Raw genomic sequence first — 22,096 nt, forward strand, 5'->3', positions numbered from 1 at the left:
GCATAAGATTATTGGGATAATTTGATGAAACATGCACCTGAGCATTTAAAAAAATCATATCTATTATTGTGAACTGAAGCTTATTTTTTATATCACATTCACTGATTCATCAACTCTATGATTTGAATGTCCCCTCAAGTGTCTATTAAAAGTTACAACATTTCATGTTATCACAAGAAAGACTGTCCTAATGGGAGAGAATGTGAAAATTACGCTTTTTATTATAGTCACACAAAATAGTTACACCAAGTTGTCCAAATGCATTTGGTGAATTAAAGCCTCCAATTATTACACATTTTTATACATATATCTATGCATTTATAAATACACACATATGTAAAAGATACATATTTTCTTCTAAAATAAAGTGCCCAAGTTTTGATATATGGGGGCAAAATAAGGAAAAAAGAATCATAAGGTTTTATCAGTTATAGACTGCATTTTCACAATATAAGAACCTGTTTTATGCACATTTATTTGGATACAGTGAACATTAATCAGCTGTTCTTTTCTGAATTCTCCTAAGTGAATTAATTTTTCCCAAATACAGGGTGGGGCAAAAGTAGGTTTATAGTTGTGAGTACACAAATTATTCTTGTATTATTATTTATTAATTATTTTCCACATGAACAGCAGTAAACCTACTTTTGTCCCAACCTGAATTAGAAAAAGTCATGTAACCAACATAATGAGTCAGAGGCCAATTTTTCTTACTGTGTCTGGCACAGAGCTTGGCTCCCCAACACAAGGGGAGCTTCATTCTTAATTTTTCTGCTTTTGGACTGTTGTCTTTCTGCTAAGGTGATAAGCAGAGAGAGAAATCAATCAGACATCTCTAATTCTAAACCCTCTGTTACCATTCAATAAAGTTAGGGTTTGGTGAAAAGATTCCTAGTGTTTTTACTTCACCACAGGCTTGGTGAGAAAAGGATCTGAAAGGAGGGGTCCTACTGCCTCTGTTAGAATGAACTCTTGGAGTTACAGAAGAAGAATTAGGGTGTGATGACCAATAAATGGATCATTGAGAGAACCAATTGAAATGGAATTCTCTATTATACAATGGAAAACCTTGTGAGAACATGTCTGAATTTAAGAACAAAATAAGGGTTCATGAAAAACAAGATAATATAACATAATTCACAAAAATCTTTGCTTCAAATAGGAACCAGGACACCATTCCATGCCCCAATCTTTCAGCTACTCTTCCTGTGGTTTTACTGTTATTTTCTATTATCTTGAACTTCTAAGGTGATCATTTGTAGACTTTGACAAGAAAAGGAATTTAAAAATGCCTTTGAAAAGATTTCAGTCTACTGAAGCAAAGTGATGATGCCTAAAAATAGCTTAACACGAACCCAGCCATTTCAGAATCTCTGGTGATTACATGTTCAAATTGCAAGGAAGTGTACCTTATTCAAGCAGGGAAGGGAGTAATTGTCAGCACTGAAATTGCATAAAACACTATAACTTCTCAACATACAGGATGCTGGGAACAAGAGGAAGCTCAGATAGTTCCCAGAGTTAGAGTAAGGACTGGAGTATTTTCTTTTATGTAGGGGGGGTAAAAGAGGGAAAAGGACAAGAAAGTGTTTCCAATGACCCAACCACCTCCATAGGGCCTTCGCAAGAACGGAGCTGCCTAGCTACTGATCTTGGTGAGCATCTTGTTAATGGCTTGCTTGACATGCGTGGTGGAGCTGCGTCTCCTTGTCTTGCCCTGCACCATCCTCCGGCGACGCACCTCTCGACACAGCTCGTAGAATATCTCCGTGATGTTCCCTTCTCCGGTGCAGGCAGAACACTCATAGAAAGCACATGCCAGCTCTGTGGCCAGCTTCTCCCCTTCTTCAGTACTGACCTGCCTGGAGTGGTCCAAGTCAGCTTTGTTTCCAACCAAGATGAGAGTCACATTCTTGGGCTTTTTGATCTCATCCAGAATGTTCTTCAGGGGCAGCATTTCCTCAAAACTTCCTCGGTCAGTGATGTCATAGACCAGCACAAAGCCTTCCCCCCACCGCATGTGTCCTTCCCTCTGGATGGTGTCTTCCTGATGGCAAAAAGAACACAGCAGTGAGGAGACCTGAAATAATCCCAGTATAGAGATGCTGCTGATGTTAACAGCGATTACTATTAATTACTTAATTACTATTCATTCTAGTCAGCATCATTAAAAGTTCTTGACAAGCTTACCCTCTCAAATTGGTTGGGAACAGAAGCATTACTTACACATACCAAGATATGTTAGGAAACTAGAACTTTTCTATCTACTTAGACCTTAATTTTCTGCTTCTGATTTTTCTTGCTTCATCATTAAGTCTTTAGTCACCAGAACTATAAAGAAAGTACCACCTTCCTTAAGCACACTGTCTCTGAGACTTCTCATCAAAATTAAGGAATTAACAAACAGGTAACAAAGTAGACTTTACCTCACCCCTTAGAGATCAGAATTAGGGGCATGGCTTAATGAAATAGTTTTGATTTTTTGTTTGTTTGTTTATTTCTTTTATCTCTTCCTCTTTCAGATTATGGACAATTAGCCACCAAGGGCAGTCGTATAGAAGAGTCAAACTCAGAGTCTGGGGCTTTTGGCTTTTTTTCTCTCTCCTATTTCAATTCTCCCAAAAATTACATAGTTTCAATAATGATAGAAACTCATTTGAAGTGATTTTCAAAGGGTGTGATCACTCCTTCCTAGGAAGGCAGCATGTGTGATTTGAAAATGCATTGCCTTCATGGGCTCAGTGACTTCTGCAGGCATGTACTTCCCTGCTGCCTCTTTCTAGAATCAGTTCTGGGTGGAAGGTGAGAAGATGTATAGGAAACAGATGCTGATGAGAAATCAAAGTATATAGTTACTTGTAAGAACATTTCTTGGATTAAATACTCTCATGCCAGTCTTCTTGGGGTCATAGGACACTGATAAGCACCATGAAGTCCTTCAGCTTCCTAATTCTCATTCCTAGTGATCATTCCTAACTTTGGGAACTAAACCTATCTGTGAACTCGTTAGTAATCTCAGAACTGAATGACCTCAAAGCAAATTTATATTAAATAAATTGTTATTGTTTAATGATATGTTTCATATTTTCAAGAGGATGTGGTGAGGTCTAGAAAGACTATTAAAGGAGAGATTCCTAAGATAAATGATTCTGAAAAGAGATTCTGAGGTCAGATAAATTTAAAATATAATATGTACTAAAGTCCTTAATGATTTACTTTACACATAAGCATAATAAATGCTCTGAGAACTTCTGTAAAGAACGATTTCCATTTAACTTTATCAGATCATTTCAAAACACTTTTAACCATGAAAATCTATTAATATCTTGCAATTCGCCCCTCAAAATATGGGTGGGCAATGTGAATGTCATGGTGTTTTTCAAACCCCTTGAAGTACTTAGTAATTTACGTAAGGATGCATACACAGGCTGTTGCAAATACATTGATATAGAAATACTTAGATAACTAAATTGAAATGCCTTTATGAATAACTGATTAATTATAGGAAAGTATCTTTTGTTCATATGCACATCTCATTTGAACCAAAAAAAAAAAATATTTTAACTGAACTGCTTATTCACCTGACCAGCAGTATCTAGTATCTCCATGGTGACAACTTCATCATCGATGGTTGCTTGGTGTCGGTAGGTTGATTCTGTGGGAATGAGGGGGGGGAAAAAAGACAATAAAAAAAGTAAATAAGATCATGGTTTGATTTGATTCTTAAAATTACAAATTTGTCACAGGAGTATGCCTGTTTTATGGTGTAAGTGAACGTGCACAGAAGGAAGGAAAGAATGTGCAAGAATGTGCCATCTTCGTAGAGTTCCTGGAAGTAACAGGTCTTTCAGGATATAGCACGTGAGAGTCTCTTTGTCTCTTGCTCATTTTAATCCCCTATGAGATCAGCTTGCTGATGCTCTCTGCCTTCTACAATGAGACCTCTACATCCTAAAATGAGAAAGTTATCCCTACAAAATGTATTCTATTAATACCTTGATTCTAAAAGTCCAGGTTTTGGAAGTCACTGTTTGTTACTGTTCCAGACATATAAGCAGGAGCTGCTAATTTCTTTCTAGACCTCAACCCTAGAAATGTAATAGGCATTAGAAGAAGGTGATGGTTATCCATGTAAAAATGAGCATGTAAAACTATGAGAAGTCCTTGTGGCAGTAGAAAGTGAATGGGCCCTGATGTTTGGGGAATTGGTGAGAAAAGTAGAGGAAAGCTAGACAGTATGGAGGGGAGATGGAACAAAGCAGAGCTCTCTTGCTCTTGTTGCCTCTTCAGGGTAGAAAAACAATGGCAGCTCAGCACCATTGGTAGAGGTGGGGGACATGCAGCATGTGTGCTGTGTAAGGCCTGAAAAAGCATTTGCTCTGGTCCTGCCAATGCATTAGGGGTGAGTTAATTAAATGTTTGACCAAATATAGCAGGCTAATTTTTAAGCTGATAATTTTGTATGGCCCACAAGTGGCCCTTGGCAGAAAAAGGAGTTTTGGGTGGCTCTGAAGGTGCCCCTTATCACATGAAATGGAAACCAGAGGTTAAAATAAATACCAATAGTGCTGCTCTATGTGAAAATCCAAGAAGATATGAGAAAAGAAGAGAGAAAAAAGCAGGAAAAAAAGTTAGATAAAGATAGCAAAAACCAAAGCACAGTGCTTGAAAAAATGTTTTTAAAAAGAGATAGGCAATGCTGTCTAGTAAATTAAGGGAGAAGGTGCAACCATACAAAATTTAACACAAAAAGAGGAAATAGCTACATAGTTTGATGAAATAAAATAAAATAATATTAGGAACTGTATAACAACTGATTTCAAACCCTAATAAATTCTGGGAGAAGACAATGCATAGATTGGAACAAAAGAAATAGAACACTTAGCTAGATTATAGTCAGTAACTACACTTACATGCTAATAGTAGATTTCTCTTAATCATAAAAATCAATTGCATACAATCAGCTTTACTGGAGATTTCCATTAAACATTAAATAGGTTGTTCTAGAAAATATAAAAAGGTCAGCTAGCCAATTCCTTTTATGGGGCATTATGTTGATTCTTATAAGAAGTATTACAAGACAAACAAGAGAAAAAAAGCAATTGTAGGCTCATATTAATAGATGAAAAAATTCTAAATCAAATATTATTCAATTAAATCCAACAGTTGTAATAAGGAATGTATGACATGATCAGGTAGAGTTTATTTCAGGACTGAAAAGACTTTAAAATATATCAATGCAATTTAACACATTAAGGTACAAAAAGGGGGGAAAATCACATGATTACCTCTATAGGTAGATCTATAGCAAGATAAAATTTACATAAATTTAAAATGTATGCATATATAAAGATACATTTTTCAAAACTATCCTATCTAATAAAAGAACAATATGCAAATTAACTATCATTTTACTACAACCACATGCAGTGCCCACCAGCCAATAAGGAACAAGTATGCAAATTAACTTTGGCCACTAAGCAAGCAGGAGGCTTGGTTTTCCTGTCAATGGAGGAAGCCAAGCTTTCCCCACACCCTTGTGGGCCTAGGCCTCCACTCAAGGCTACAAAATTTCAATTATAAAAGATAAATCACAGAATACAGGGCTTCTGCTTGGGTTGCTGGAGGGTGTGGCCAGCCTGCAAACTACCACAGGCTCCTTGCCTAGGCTGCCACATGCCCCAAGGGAACCCCCACCCTGATCTGGAAAACCCTTCGGGGCAAACCATCTAGCTCCCATCCATGCACCAGGCCTCTATCCTATCTAATAAAAGAGTAATATGCAAATTGACTATCACTCCAACACACAAGATGGCTGCCCCCATGTGGTCAAAGATCCTGCCCCCATGTGGACACAAGATGGCTGCCACAAGGGAAGGCAGTTAGGGGTGACCAGGCTGGTAGGGGAGGTTTGTTAGGGGTGACCAGGTCTGCAGGGGAGGGCAGTTAGGGGCAAACAGGCTGGCAGGGGAGCAGATAGGCGTAAATCAGGCTGGCAGGGGGGTGGTTAGAGGGTGATCAGGCTGACAGGCAGAAGCAGTTAGGGGTAATCAGAAAGGCAGGCAGGCGAGCAGTTTGGAGCCAGCAGTCCTGCATTACGAGAGGGATGTCTGACTGCTCTTTTAGGCCAGATCCTACCATCAAAGGGGTCCCAGATTGAGAGGGTGCAGCCTGGGCTGAGGGCCTCTAGTGTATATATATTAACTAGCTAGCATATACTGCTTACCGTTTGACCAAGAATTGTTTTAAATGCTTTACTCATATTAACTCATTTAATTCTCACAAATATCTCATGAAGTATGTGTTACCCTTAGCTCCATTTTACGCAAGGAAACTGAGGCACAACAGAACTAAATAACTTGCTATAGGTCATATAGTGGCAAGTGGTAAGTGGATTGGAACCCAGGAAGTGGCTTTGGAAATTTCAGCTTTTAACCACTATGCTAAGTTTCAACCATGTTGGATTATATACCCGTGGGAAAGAGGAGGGCATTGGGGATCTGGGAAAAGTTAAATAAAGGCTTCACATATATCTGACACAGTACCAGGACCAGAAGGGAATGACTAACTTAAATATTAATTTAATTGCTCAATTATTTGCATCTAACCTACTCAAATCACTAACCAATCAGCAAAGCAAACAAACCTAGAAGTTTCTTTCCCACCAGGGTAGCCAGTCAGCCAGTGCTTTTAGTTTTTCCCCTGTTTACCTCATGTTCCTGACCCACTTCTTCATCTCATCAACTATTTTATAGTTCTTTTTTGACCACAGTTTTATGTTACTTTGCTATAAATCTACTCAAAATGCAAACTACAAGTATGAGACTTAACCCAGTAGCATAACTGCCACCAGCCCTGGACAATGATTACTGTCCCAGGTATGGCACATTGTTGACATCTTTTCTGAGAATTAAAATTAAAAAGTGAGATTATACTCAATATATTTAAATAAACATTGTTCTCATTCTCCTGGAATATGCAATACATATGTGGTAAGTCTGATTCTCAATTCTAGACTACCCTACTCCCTTACTCTTTTTTTTTTAATATATATTTTAATGATTTTTTACAGAGAGGAAGGGAGAGGGATAGAGAGTTAGAAATATTGATCAGCTGCCTTCTGCATAACCCCTACTGGGGATTTACCCACAACCAAGGTACATGCCCTTGACCAGAATCGAACCTGGGACCTTTCAGTCCACTGAGCCAAACTGATTAGGGCCACCCCTTACTCTTTTAAGTTAAATGGGAGATTATTGTTTTGTGGGATTTAATGCTCTAAAATACCATTTATAGTGACTCATCTCCAAGTGTTCTGTCCTTCATTTCCTCCTTCATCCCCAGAGTCCCAGCTTGGGGCACAGAGGCCCAGAGAGCACTGCAGGCACTGGAACCACGCCTTGTGTCTCCTCCGAGGTCCTGGGTGACCTCCCAGCCGCCCCCCTCTCTAAGGGGCTGGCATCAGCCCACCCCGGAGCCTGGAAAACAGAGTCTGGGCTCTCTTCCATCCCTTTGCACCAAAAGTCTGACAGACAGGGACATTTTTCTCTGCTGCTTCCATGATAAATAGGGTATGAATTTCAACCACAGAAGACCGCAGTAGGGGGAAATAGAACATAATGGAAATTGTATGAAGTTGCGTGACTCTTTGGCTGCTAGTGAACCAAAACGAAAACGATGAAATACAGGAAATGAGGGAATGTCTGCCACCGTCATAGGTTAGCTGCGGGTGGCAGCAGTCATTTCATCTAAGCCCAGTGCTGGTTTCATGCCATTTTGAGCATTTTTTTTTTTGTTGATTTTCTTTCCTTCAGCACCCCTGACTACATGTAAAACAGTGGAAGTATTGCCCAGAGAGGCAAAAAGCTGTACCATGTGCTAGTTTTTATAAAGATAATTCTTAAAAAAAATGCATTAGGTACTTTTTGAAACCAATTTCTGCTACTCATTTTATTAAAATATTATTCTTGATTTTAGAGAGGAAAGTTAGAACCATCAATGAGAGAGAAACATTGGTCAGCTGCCTCCTGCACGCCCTCTACTGGGGATTGAGCCCATAAACCAGGCATGTGCCCTGACAGGAATCCAACCTAACCTTCTGGCTCATGGATTAATGCTCAAACACTGAGACACACCAGCTGAGCTCTACTATTCATTTGAGAATATTAAAGAAAATGTGTATGTGTTTGAAGGGTAGAAACACTTTTCATTTTTCTCATACTGACAGAAAATGACATTTTGAGTCTTTTTTAGGAAGTGGAGGGGGATGATTATTTAAGAGATATTTCTAAAGAAACCAAAATGTTGTATACTTATAAAACCAATATTAGTACAAATATAGAATTATGAATATTAAAAATTATATCTGGATTGCACTGCATATAAAACATACATTCAGTAAATAGTATATTTTTATAAATAGAAGTATATTTTATATACTCGAAGAGAAATTGATGCTCAAAGAGGAACTGTATGGTTGATCCTTTCACTAATTTAGCTCTTGTAGTAAATTTCAACATATTAATATGGACAACTGGCTAAAACAGTAACAACACCAGTTAGTAACATTGATTTGTGCTAGAGTGGAAATTGTACTGACTTGAGTTCTATTGCTGGTCTAACCACAAACTAGTCACATAATTGTGGATACATTTACTTGGTTGGACTCTCATTATTATTTGTCAAATGCTGATCTCAAAGTTCCTTTCTGTGCCAATATAAAGAACTATTGAGTACTTCTTTGAGTTGGTTAAGTACTTCTGCTTTAATCTTCGATGGAGAGACTTGTTCTTGGAGTGTCCCTCTCTGTGTATGAGAGTTCATTATGTCTCCCAATTCCTACCTTCATTCTTGTCTGAGTTTTTACTAACCAGATAGACACCATGATCCATTCAAACACAGAGCAGGGTGCCTCAATGGGGCAGAAGTAGTGATCAATACTGAAAGGCAATCTCTCTCAATGCTCCCAACACACCACACCACACACACACACACACACACACACACACGCACGCACACACACACACACGCACACACACACACAATTGCACATCATCTAAACATTTGTCTGTGTTCTCTGACATGTTCAGTATTTTCTGAGGGTAATCTGACTCTCAGAGAGATTCAATTCTCTCCTGGGATCTAATCAGAACATGGATTCTATTGTTTTGCAACCAGAACATTGCTGCTACCATCATCAAGAAGTGTTCCCGATTGACGGTCTAAGTTTCAAATCTCACAGACTGCAGTGGTGATTATCAAATGCTGTGCTTGATCAGTGCTGGCCTCTGACAAAGATTTCACTGACCCACAGTGAAATGAGAAAAATTTAGAGGAATTTATAATTGTTCAATGTAAGTAAATGATTGAACATTTTTTCTTAGATTATTATATCCTTCAAAACTCCTGAATGCTAAAAAATATTTCTTTTTAATAGAATGTATGTGTCTATTGAGAGAACAAGTTTAGTTCTTCCTTACTCTCTGCCCCTTGCTTACATCCCTAATTGTAATTCCTACAATATCCCCTCTCCATTAAAAAAAACAAACAGGGGGGAGGAGGAGAAGGAAAAAATGAACCAAAGAACTTATATGCATTTATGTATAACTCATGGACATAGACAATAAAATGGTGAAGGCCTGGGAGAGGGTGGGAAGCAAGTGGTGGGGGAAAGGGAGAAAAAGAAGGGGGGACATCTGTAGTACTCTCAACAATAAAAATATTTAAAAACACACATAAACAAATACCAAAACCAAAACAGGGTGTCCTGACATCTAAAGAGTTGGGAATCACTTGCTATTATAGTAGCAAACATTTCCTTCATAGAATTATTTCAGAGTAGTAAATATTCCATTTTTTATTAGTAGGTTGAATGGTGTTTATGCCCTTCAGCTTTTCATGGAACAATAATTCTGTTATAGATTGGGAAAAAAAAACACACAACCTGCTCCATATTTTTAAGGAAGGCACTAAACTCAGAATTCAAGACTATTATTTTTTGCAAATATCCTACTGTGCACTTTAAATTTTTATTATTCAATTACAGTTTATATTCAATTTTATTTTATATTAGTTTCCAGGGTACAGCATAGTGGTTAGACAATTATTGATACTTAATTTACAAAGTGATCCCCCTGATAATTCAAGTACCCACCTTTGCTTTTTTTCCCATTATTTTTTTAATTAAGGTATTATATGTATACATATCTTTGCTTTTTAATGTAGCCTTCTTTATTGGTGGTGGATTTGAAAAACTCTATGAGAGTAAGAAGTTTAGTTCTGGAAATGCCGATAGCTCTTGGATCAAATGGATTGGGAACTCCTCTAGGCTAGAACGTCCGTGACTTCTCACACGTGCACACTCACAGACACACACCACTTTCCAGCATGAGTCAATGAAAGCCTCACCTGGGAGTGAGTCATACAACAGATATTCCTCAAGTCTGATCAACGCTCTTGTTGCTTAGCAGCTGCAGCCCTTTCAGAACAGTACAGTACAAGGTCACTCGAAACAGTTTCATTATTCTAGTGAGGAAGCCTGCACTACAGATAACTGATGCCGGCAGAATTCTATTTACAACGATTGTTTCTCAGAATCAATAAAACAAAAACAAAAGGAAAATTAGTTCACCTACGGTATTAACAATAGTAATTACTGGAACATATTCAGAGGGAGTTCAATATTTTTTGAGATCATTTTTATAAGCCTCATCTTTTATTAAGATGTACTGGTATAACTAAATGAAATTAGTATTTTTCTACTGGACTTCCATAAATCATGAAGAGTCTCGGGAACTTTGTAAAGCTTATATAAGTAATAAAAATATAAGAAGAGAGTAAGTACTTACTTAGGTGGAACAAATAATAGAAATGAATGATTTTTAAAAAAACCAAATGTGCCCTAATCGGTTTGGCTCAGTGGATAGAGCTTCGGCCTGTGGACTCAAGGATCCCAGGTTTGATTATGGTCAAGGGCATGTATACCTTGGTTGTGGGCACATCCCCAGTGAGGGGTGTACAGGAGGCAGCTGATAAATGTTTCTCTCTCATTGGCGTTACTAACTCTCTCTCTCTCTTCCTCTCTGTAAAAAGATCAATAAAATATATTAAACAAAAAAACCAAAAACCAAATGCATTTTAAAATCCAACTACATCATTTTAAAATTAGGTTGTGATTACATTAAAAACATATTAAAATGATTGATGTTGAAAAAACAATTTACCTAAAAAGAAAAACAGAGAAGTAAAGATCTCTTAGACTAAAACATTGACTAACATAAAGATGTGAACCTTCTCAAAGTAATTTATAGTTTTAATGCCCTTCCAATAAAAATTATGTCATATTATGACAGAGTTTTAAAAATTGACCTGGAAGAATAAACTGGAAATAGCAGCCAAGATAATATTCTAAAATAGTAAAGAAGGAAGACTTTCTGTACTTGGGTATTGTCTTTTAAAGAACACACAATGATCTAGAGTGTGGTACTGGTGTAGAATGTGAAAAGCAAATTTAGAACTAATTTCTGGTGTAAATGACCTCATTATACCGGTAAATGATCCAGTATACCTCGGTTCAACCAACTGTGCATCAAAAATACTTGGCGGGAAAAAGTTATGTGTTGCTAACATGTACTATATAGCTAGGTCTATTACGGTTGGGTCTGCACTGAACATGTACTAATATTTTTCTTGTAATTATTCCCTAAACCAGTGGTTCTCAACCTTTCTAATGCTGCGACCCTCATGTTGTGGTGACACCCCCAACCATAAAATTAGGCTCTATAGCAGTGTCTCTCAACCCACAGGTTGAGAACTGCTAGCAGGGTCGCCTAAGACCATCATAAAACACAGATATTTACATTATTTTTGTTGCTACTTTTGTTTAGTTAACAGTAGTAAAATTACAGTTATGAAGTAGCAACAAAAATAATTTTATGGTTGGGCGTCACCACAACATGAGGAACTGTATTAAAGGGTCAAGGCATTAGAAAGGTTGAGAACCACTGCCCTAAACAATACAGTGTAACAACTGTCTTAGTATTATAAGTAATCTAAAGGTAAAGCTTACGGGAGGATGTGTGTAGTTTATATGCTAATCCTATGTAACTTTACATAAGAGATTCCAAAGACAACTGACTGTATAAAAAGCAGCATTAGAAGTAGAGGGGAAAGGTGGAGTATTTAATAAATAATAGGGTGATAATTGATAAACTATTTGGAAAAAAATTTAGGCTTTCACTTATACTTCTCACTAAAATAAGTTCCAGATAGGGTAAAACCTTAAAATGAAATAAACAATAAAGTCTTTCTATCCCCTTACCTGTTCACTTTTCCTTCAGAGTACTTATCACATTTAGTTGGCTATTGACTCTTCTTTCTTTACTAGTCAATGAGCTCAAAGAGCCAAAGCTTTCTCTTTCTGCCTACTGATTTGTCCTCAGCACCTAGAATAATCTGACACATAGGAGCATTTAACAAATACTTGTGATTGGGTGAGTAAAGCAATGAAAGGAGACCCAGGGGAGAAAAAGTGCCCTTTTAAACTGATAACAAAACCAGCCCCAGAACAAAAACACCCAGGAATCATCTATGCCTATTCCACCATCTGAACCAGGCCAGCGCAGCCTGGGACATAGGCTTGGGAGTGAAATAGTGTATGCCTTTTCTTCTTCCTCTGGGTTTCAATGTTGGTGTCCTTTAGGAAACCAACTAGGGCATGATAAACAAAAGCTCAAAGGCTTCATTCAGAGTAAAATCTGAAATTTAGAGCCTCTGGATTTTTAGCATTATTTATAAGATAACTAAATATCTATATATATAAAACCCTAATGTGCAAATAGAACAGCAGAACAACTGAACAACTGTTCACTATGATGTGCGTTGACCACAAAGAGGTGTGCATGGAACATGGTGGGTGTCAGCAGCTGGCAGCAGAGCATGGAACATGGCAAGCATTGGCCACAGTGGGATGGTGGAGCAGGTGAGCAGGGGTGACAGTCACTGTCATGGTTACTGAAAACTCATTTGCTCCCATGTGCCACAGTCCCACCTGGCACTTGCACCTGCTGCTGACACTGGCCCTGATCTCTTAGTGCTCTCAGCGGGTGTAGCAGTGGCTGCTGGCCCCAGTTGCCCCTGAGGGCTTCTCTACCCTCCTCCCCACCACCCCCCGCTCCTGAGGGATTATTGGGGCAGTAGCTGTTGCTGGTACCCACTGACAGCGCCAGCCCCGCTTGTACTTGCTGCTGATGCTGGCCCCAATCATTTCGTACCGTCAGGGGGTGTAAGTGCGGCCAGTGCCATCTGTGCATGGGAGCAGTGGCAGCAGGAGCGGAGCTGCTAGCAGACAGGGGACCAGGGGCCACAGCAGGAGGGGCTGGGCAGGGACCCGGAGGATGGGTCAAGACCTGCCCCGGTGCCCACTGCAGCCTTGCGGCCCACAGTTTCTTTCAAGGTGCACGAATTCATGCACTGTGCTCCTAGTATTTCTAGTAAATATACCCTGTTTTGAATGATGAAACATACATGTGATAAATACTTAATGGATCAACATTATTGCCATTTTCAAGATACATATATCAATTTTTGCATCTTCTTTTGTATTTTTAAAATAGGCTCAAAGCAGTTTCTCTGGGGATAAGAGAGGAAGGAACACAATTTATTTATACATTTTCTCATTATTGTTACACTCTCCTTAACATGCCATTCTATCTCACATCAAAGTAGCCATGCCCACTGTATCCTCCTTGTGCCATTGCAATGATGCTACATTTCCTAATGGAAGGGCATCATTTGTACCTACTTCCTTCTTGTCCCTGATTTGACCTGATTTTTTCCTCTGGGCATTAAAATCCTGCGGGGTTCTAAGCACAGACAGCATGCAACACGCATCTAACTTCTTAGAGGAAGTCTCCGCATGATTCAATAAAGCACTTCCAAGACATCTGCAAGGTGCTTAACAATGTTGCAACAGAAAATGTCATTCTCTCCTTAGGGTCATAAACTTTGATTGGAGAGCAGGAGGAAAGAAAACTTGACCTACCGAGGGTGGGATCGTATTCCCAGATGAACCGCTTGGTCAGGAATCGCACTACCAGAGCTGTGGGGAAAAAGAGCAATATTTCAAACACATTTGCTAATTTTCTTATAGTTTTTATCCTTATAAGGAAAGAGAAATAGTCCATCTAATTATATGTATATTATATTTCCTTGGAATATAAGCCCAATATATTTATTTATGTTTGCTCAAGTTCTTTTTAATTTTATACTGTGGCTTCAAAACTGGTGTGCTGTTTTACTGGGATTATTATGCATTAATCAGCAGCTTAGATTTGTTCTTTAAGCCACAGGATTAAAAACAAACAAACAAATAAAAAACATCATATTGTGAAAATGCTCACATGTAAAATTTTTAGCCAGACAATGAATTCAGACATGAGCATCACGATACAGGTGTCTAAGCTTTGACTATTGGTAATGATTGATACAGGTGTGTTTTAAATGTGATATAATTGTTCCTGCAATGAGAAGGCCACTAGCTGGTTATTTGTGTTATAAAAATATTCCAAATTAAGTATTTTATTAGCAAATCATTAAAGCTCATCAAAAGCAATGCTGCTGAAATACTAGAGTCAGGGCAAGGATCTGGCACTGTGCTAGGCACTTCACTTGCATGATCTCCTCAACTGCTTCACTTCATCCCTAGGAGGCAGGAACTGGGATTGGTCCCATTATTCAGTTAAGAAAACTGAGATCCTGAGAGTTAACTAGTTTAATTGAGCTCACTTAGCTAGTTAGTGGCTGAGTCTGGTTTTTCACCCAAAGAATCTCTTTCCAAGCCTGTAATTTGTCCACTATGTGAAAGGGAATTTCAGGCCTAGCCCTAGGCCATCTGGATAATATTTAATTAGAAGATGGGTCAGAGAAAGAGAATTGCTGAGCTATATGAACTCTATTGTCCTTAAAAATGTATGAAAAACATGCTGAATTTTTTATACTTGCATTTTAGTTGAAAACAGTGTTTTTTAAGAAAAAAATTTAGAGAGGAGTATCATAGACCCCACAAAATATAATAAAAACTTTGGATCATTTCTCTGGAAAAATATATATACATTTTGGTACATAATGTTAGCAGCTCATGAGCCTTCTGAAGATGGTGGGTCTTCCTGAGATCCTATTGACCACAACTAAAGAATCAATGTCTGTCATATTTTATACTTTAAAATATATTTATTATTTGGGTATTTTTTTGGGGGGGGGGGGGAATGCCCTATATATAGTAGTTTAAAGATACTCCATAAAGAAAAATAACTAGTTCATTGAAAGTTACTGTCAATCTTTTCTTTATCTACTAGAGGCCCAATGCACGGAATTTGTGCACTCAGAGGGGTCCTTCAGCCCAGCCAGTGCCCTCTTACAGTTTGGGAGCCCTCAGGGGATGTCTGACTGCTGGCTTAGGCCTGCTCCACTCAGAAGAGGGGGAGGCTCCCACCACCATTGCTTTACTCACCAGCAGTGAGCTGGCTTCTTCCTGAGTGGTGCTCCCCCTGTGGAAGTGCAATGACCACCAGGGGACAGCTCCTGCATTAAGTGTCTGCTCCCTGTTGGTCAGTGTGCATAATAGTGACTGGTCATTCCTTTGTCAGGCCAAAACCAGCTCTCTGACATCTCCTGAGGGGTCCCAGATTGCGAGAGGGCAAAGACCAGACCGAAGAACACCATTGGTGCATGATCAGGGCAAGGGAGAGACGTGAGAGGTTGGCCAGCTGAGGGGGGGCCATGGGAGGGCTCCAATGCGTGTCTGACCCATCTAGCTCAGTTCCAATCGGCCAGACCCCAGCAGCAAGCTAACCTACTGGTTGAAGCATCTGCCCCCTGGTAGTCAGTGCATCTCATAGTGAATGGTTGACCAGTTGACTGTCTGCCCCCTCGTGGTCAGAATACATCACAGTGAGCAGTTGAGCGGCCTAGCATATCATTAGCATATTGCACTTTGATTGGTTGAATGGCCGACCGTACGACTGGACACTTAGCACATTAGGCTTTTATTATATAAGATTGCTTATGCTAAAATCAACAGAGAGATCTATACCCACTATCATTGTGTTTTATATGAGAGATCACAGTGCCCATCACAATGAGAACCTCATAAAACAGACCACAAGCATATGTGGCTTGGCTGGAGACTAAAAGTAGCTATTTGTTTCTAATTACTGAGTGTAAGGCTGGATGTGAGCCAACATTTTTTTGCAGTGCCTGAAGTAGCAGGCCACTGACCCTGCAGTACTTCCCACAGGGAGTGACTGTGGTTTTATCTTTAGTTTTCAGTCTGTCGCTCCTCACTCTCTTGAGACTAACACAGTCTTTTTATTGGCATGTAAGACGTTGTAAGCACCAGACAGATATTTTTCTGTTTTTATTTTTTTTCAACTGGTGAAGAAGAGTTTATTCACATGTTGTTGTTGTTTTAAAGGATGGTGTTGAATATCAAAGAGATATGTCCTTAAGAGTTTGTTGGATACATTTAAAAGAGTAAAATAAACGTCCTTATTTTAAAATGCCAATATTTAGGAGACATCAGAATCTTTACTCTCTTTGTAGTTATTTAAATTCATGGGGGGGGGGGGGGGAATTGGATATAAAGTAAAAATTGGGCAAGAGGTCACATAGTTTTCCAAAATTGTTTTTGGGAACATGCAAGAAAAAAAAAATTAAAGACTGATTAACTAGTCCATCCTATTGCTAATTTTTTTTTTTAAATTCAATTTACTGGAATGACAAAATCATACAGGTTTCAAGTGTTCAACTCAACAAAAACCTCATCTGCATTCTGCATTGTGTGCTCATCGCCCCAAGCACAATCTCCATCCCCATTTTCCTCCCCTTTGCCTACCTCCACCAAGGCCCTGCCTCCTTGCCCTCTGGATATCACCACACTGTTATCTGTGTTTATGTGTTATCCTATATAATAAAAGGCTAATATGCAAATTGTCCCCTTGGGAATTGGACTGACCAGAAGCTCAACCACCCGCTATGATGTGCACTGACCTCCAGGGGGCAGCAAGGAACAAATAAAGACACTGGCTGGCAGCCAGCAGTGGGGGGAAGGAAGACCCCAATTGGCCCTGATCACGGGTCAGGCCTAGGGACCCTACCCATAGCACGAATTTTATGCACTGGGCCTCTAGTGTGTGTGTGTGTGTGTGTGTGTGTGTGTGTGTGTGTGTGTGTATGTATGTTTATGTAGCTCAGTGGTAGAGTGCTTGCTTCCCATGTATGAAACCTGGGTTCATTCCCCAGCATCTCCATGAGGGTCCTTTTTAAATCATCAGCAGCAATAAACATAACTGCATGCAGAAGCCAAAGAGTTTCATCTTTTGTTAGAATATGCAATTTTAACTCTAAAGGTTACAACCTATAAAAAGGCATTTATCTGGCATCTTTAAGCAATGCACTATTAAAATTAACAAGATTTTTTTTTAACATAATATTGGAAGTACCCCAGTTTCAAGACCATTAAAAGTAATCATTTGTCAAAGAAATGCTTCTAAAATGTATTAGACACTCCATCATCTCTCAGCACTGAGAATACTGAACATAATTGAATCATTTTTAAATGTCTGGAACCTTAATTAGTGCCCTGTGCAGCTATGTGACAATACTTTGAGAAGCTGTAGAGTGGTTGAGGCAAAGCGACTCCAGAGTCCTAGGGCTTTGATTACTTTTAGTTTTTTTAATACATCCGAATATGTATTTTTAATATACACATAAATATAATTTTTTCCTTCCTCAAATACCATGGCTTTCTGCCAGTCACGGAGGCTATGTGTAATAACCTATCTATTCATCTGCTTTGCTACTTTTATTATTCCAGAGTCTGATAAGCCATATTAACAAGCTTGTTAGGATTTTGTCTAATATTAGAGTAAATTAGGGTTTCATTCTGAGGAACTTGTTCTGTTGAACTGGATTCTGGAACACCTTTGGGAAAGGATGTTTGCTGTGGATAAGTGGCTCCTGCTGATGTTGGATTATTGGCTCCTATTAGACAGCCCCCTTTCAGCAGGGCAGTGCTGCTAGGCTCAACCAACAAAATCAATGGAAACATTTTTTATATTCTTTTTAAAGAGACACACATTATTATCTGATGGTTGCTTTAACAACAGAATCATACATTTGTTTAAAAATCCAATCTATTTCAAGTGCATTAAAAAACACAGAAAGCACTTTGAAAAACACTAATGTCTTATGTTTCTTATTTGATGATGTAATTGTCTCTCACACAGATTATTCATGGGAAAGACAAACACATTTTCTATTGTTAGTTTTTCAATAACCTATTAATTTAAATTACTTGTCTAAAGAATGAGGATAATTTTATCTCTGTGGACATGATATCTGTTAAAGGCTCTGCTGTTACTGAAATTGTGATTGAGGTGTGTGGGTGACATTTCACGATTTACTGATGTAATTATAAAACAATATTTTTTAGCTCCTGATTTTATTATAATTTTATTATGGCATATAGTTTTATTGCTTTATTTTAAAAGAGAGTGGAAGGGAGGATGGGAGGGGAGAGAGAGAGAAAAATATCATATCAATTGGTTGCCTCCCCCATATGCCCTAATTGGGCTGGGATTGAACCTACACCCAGGTACGTGTGCCCTTGATTGGGAATCGAACCTGTGACCCTTCAGTGCATAGGCCAATGCTCTAACCTCTCAGCCACACCAGCCAGGGCTATATCACACAATTTTCATTTGTGATATATTCTACCACTTCTCACCCCCTCCACCACTACCACTCTCATCACATGGTTTTACATGTTAACAATAATACTGTTGCTTCCTCAGTGGTATCCCTACTTCATCTGCACCCCAGAACCCCTTTAAACTACTTTCTATACAGCAGTCAATGATTCAATTAGAACTTATACCAGCTCATGTCACATCTTTTCCCCAAATTCTCCCTGAACTCACCTCATTGGATTAATATTTATTGAAAACCTACTCTGTTCTGTTCTAGGTTTTTGGATTAATCCAACAAGCAAGTCAGATTAAGAACCCTGACTTTATAGAGTGTATATTCTAAGAGGATGATACATAAAAAGTAAAAGTGATAGATTACATAGTAGATTAGAGGTGATACATACTGTGGGATAAAAATATAGAACAGGGTAAAGGGGATTCAGCATTGAGAGATGAAGATGGGAGTTGTTATTTAAGATAGAGTGACCAGGCGATCCATGAAAGAGATGAGGGAAGATATCTTGGAAAATAGTGTTCCAGGAAGAGAGACCAGTCAGTGCAAAGGCCTGAAGGCAGAACAATAAGGAACATTAAGCAGAATGAGCAATGGCCAGTGTAGTAGGATAGGCAGTCATTTCCTGCCAGTCAGGTCTTCCATAAACACACAACCATTACTACTACCACCAACAATGATAATGATACTAATAATCTCCCTATATAAAAAAACAGTGACTGGTCGCTATGATCCCCACTGTGGACAGCAAACTGTCAGATCAAGGGATGGAGCCAGTGGCCAATCTCCCTTAGCCCCTCTCTCTGGCAAGCCCCACTCCTGATTGGGCCCTGAACAAGGTGGGCCAATGTCCCACCATCTCCATCTCCTGACAGGCCCGGCTGGACCCCACCCATGCCTGAATTCCTGTACTGGACCTCTAGTAGTAATAATAATAAACTGGGATGATTATTTAGTATTATAATTTTACTTGATTTCTTCTTTATAATGTATATTCCATGAGGGTATTTTATTTGTCACTATTTTCAACTTTATAGAAGAGTATCTGTCTGGCACACAGTAGACTAAAAAATACTTGATAAATAGATGAAAAAGTATATCAATCTAAGTCACAGTTTATTTTCCTTAACATTAAAAATAACCAGACATTGAGAAAATCTGCAGAAAAATTAACACAATTGAACTCACAGCAGAACCATGCCATCATTTTATAACTTTGTCTTAAAAGGTTACAAAAATATATCATCTGAAATGCCTTGCTGTTTTATTATCCTTCTACAAATTATCCTTCTATAGTTTATTAAAATAGTTACTATAAACTTGATCTAATTTTCTTTTGAATACCCTGTCCTCTCCATCCCCACTATTTTGAGCAAGGTTTTCTTACGAAATAAAAACAGTGGTATTGATAACCTCTACTCCCCTGGAAGTCTGATATAAGGTCTTATCTTTCTAAAAGTTTTAAGGTTTGACATGTTTGATGGGTTACAGTTAAGTCTCTGCATTCTGAAAAATCTGACTTCCTTTCCATTGCCTTGAAAACCCATACTTTTTCACTAACGAAGCTAAACATGTCTAATCTAGAGAAGACCATTTTCCTCATTTTACCTAATTAATAACCTACTTGGATCACTCTTCCTCATATGTGGTTTATTTTTGGTGTTTCTGGCGTTGAATTTCACTGGTATCAAAAAGAGCCAATTTCTAAAAAAATGGAAAATTCATTAAGTAGAACTTAACCCATGAACCCACCGTATTTCTTGTCTTGGTTCCTAGAGGGGAACCACTGCTATTGACCTCTACTATCAGCCCTGAATTTAACTCTAACCCTTGAGTGGATAAAAGGCTTCAGAGAAGTATAAATAATCACACTTACAAATATAGGGTGGGGCAAAATTAGGTTTACAGCTGTTCATGGAAAATAACACAATAATGAACAAATAATGATATAAGAATAAACTGTGTTTGCATGTTCACAACTGTAAACCTACTTTAGCCCCACCTTGTATAAAGAGAATTCTACCCAAGATTTTTGGTGATAGTTTATTGGTTAAATTAATTTTGTGTAATTAAGTCTTCATTTCTTAATCACATTAGCTCTTGAATACAAGTAAATATATTCTTAGAAAATACCATTCGGTATTTTTAATTATGTTTTAAATACATATAAAAAATACATACATGGAACACTAACTATCAAAAGGGGAGTTGCATTGAATGCTGACTACAAGCTTATTTATTTCTTATAAACACTCTCAAAGTAAGAATTAATATTCCTATTTTATCCATTAAAAACTGAAATTAAAAATAAATAAACTTGTCTATTTTACAGAGCACTTAAAGACAGACTGGCTGAAACCAGTTTGGCTCAATAGATGGAGGGTTGGTCTATGGACTGAAAGGTCCCAGGTTCGATTCCAGTCGGGGGCATGTACATTGGTTGCGGGCACATCCCCAGTAGTGGGTGTGCAGGATGCAGCTGGTTGATGTTTCTCTCTCATCGATATTTCTAGCTTTTTCTCCCTCTCCCTTCCTCTTATAAGAAAATCAATAAAATATATTTTAAAAAATAAGTAAATAAAGACAGACTGAGATTGAACCCAGGTTTGTTTACTTTATTTACCATTATATTTTAATATTTCTATTACTATGATTCAATTCTCAATGGCTGGAATTATTTTCCATATGAACATTGATGATCTTACAGAGAGGCAAGTTTTCAAAAGTGCAGTTTTGTTCATGACTAGATTTCTTCATCCTTAATGGAAGGACTATCCATGACCAGAAACCATGGCAACACAGAAAGAGAATACGAATTTCAAGGAGCAGGAAGGAAATGTTTATATAAGTAAAATTTTTGCTTTTCTGTTGAAAAGGTCTTCAAAGATGCAACAAATGAGGAAAACAAGAATCTAATGATGCAGACATTATATGATACAGATAAGAGTATGTGATGAGCAACTGTTTTCTTATTCATCTCCTCGGTCGTAAACAAGTTCATTCTTTCAATAACAAAAAACAGGATGCCAGGAACCATTTTAGGCAACCAGGAAGACAGCAAAGAAAATAAGATACAGTTCCTATGCTTGAACAGTTGAGAGTCTGCATCTTTGCATGTTCGGGGAAAGATAAAAAAAAGATACCTGGGTAATTAAGAATATTATCCTATTCAAGTCCTGTTATGGTGCCTAGCTAAAAGAAGAAAGGCCAGACTGAGGTGAGTCTAACTAACTTTAGTGCCTCAGAGGGGGGGAAACATGTGTTTTCTGAAAGAAAAAATGTAACAGACAAAATCAGAGTAGTATGTAGTATAAAGTACTTCTGTTGCATCTTAAAG

The 22,096-nt window shown here is 38.2% G+C and overlaps 1 protein-coding gene across 2 annotated transcripts in view; it reads right to left on the bottom strand.

The window, feature by feature from the left end:
- Nucleotides 1-203: 203 nt before the first annotated feature.
- RERG (RAS like estrogen regulated growth inhibitor) overlaps nt 204-22,096 on the bottom strand; it is a 106,191-nt gene continuing 84,298 nt past the window's right edge. For both annotated transcript variants that reach the window (XM_036457462.2, XM_036457461.2), the window contains exons 3-5: nt 14,042-14,098; nt 3,582-3,655; nt 204-2,047 (exon numbers count right to left, since the gene is read on the bottom strand). In XM_036457462.2, the coding sequence (XP_036313355.1) occupies nt 1,640-2,047; nt 3,582-3,655; nt 14,042-14,098 (539 nt within the window). In that variant the 3' untranslated portion in view covers nt 204-1,639. The remainder of the gene's footprint in view (nt 2,048-3,581; nt 3,656-14,041; nt 14,099-22,096) is intronic.

Source organism: Pipistrellus kuhlii, unplaced genomic scaffold, assembly GCF_014108245.1.
Source record: "Pipistrellus kuhlii isolate mPipKuh1 unplaced genomic scaffold, mPipKuh1.p scaffold_m20_p_3, whole genome shotgun sequence".
Classification (NCBI taxonomy): Eukaryota; Metazoa; Chordata; class Mammalia; order Chiroptera; family Vespertilionidae; genus Pipistrellus; species Pipistrellus kuhlii.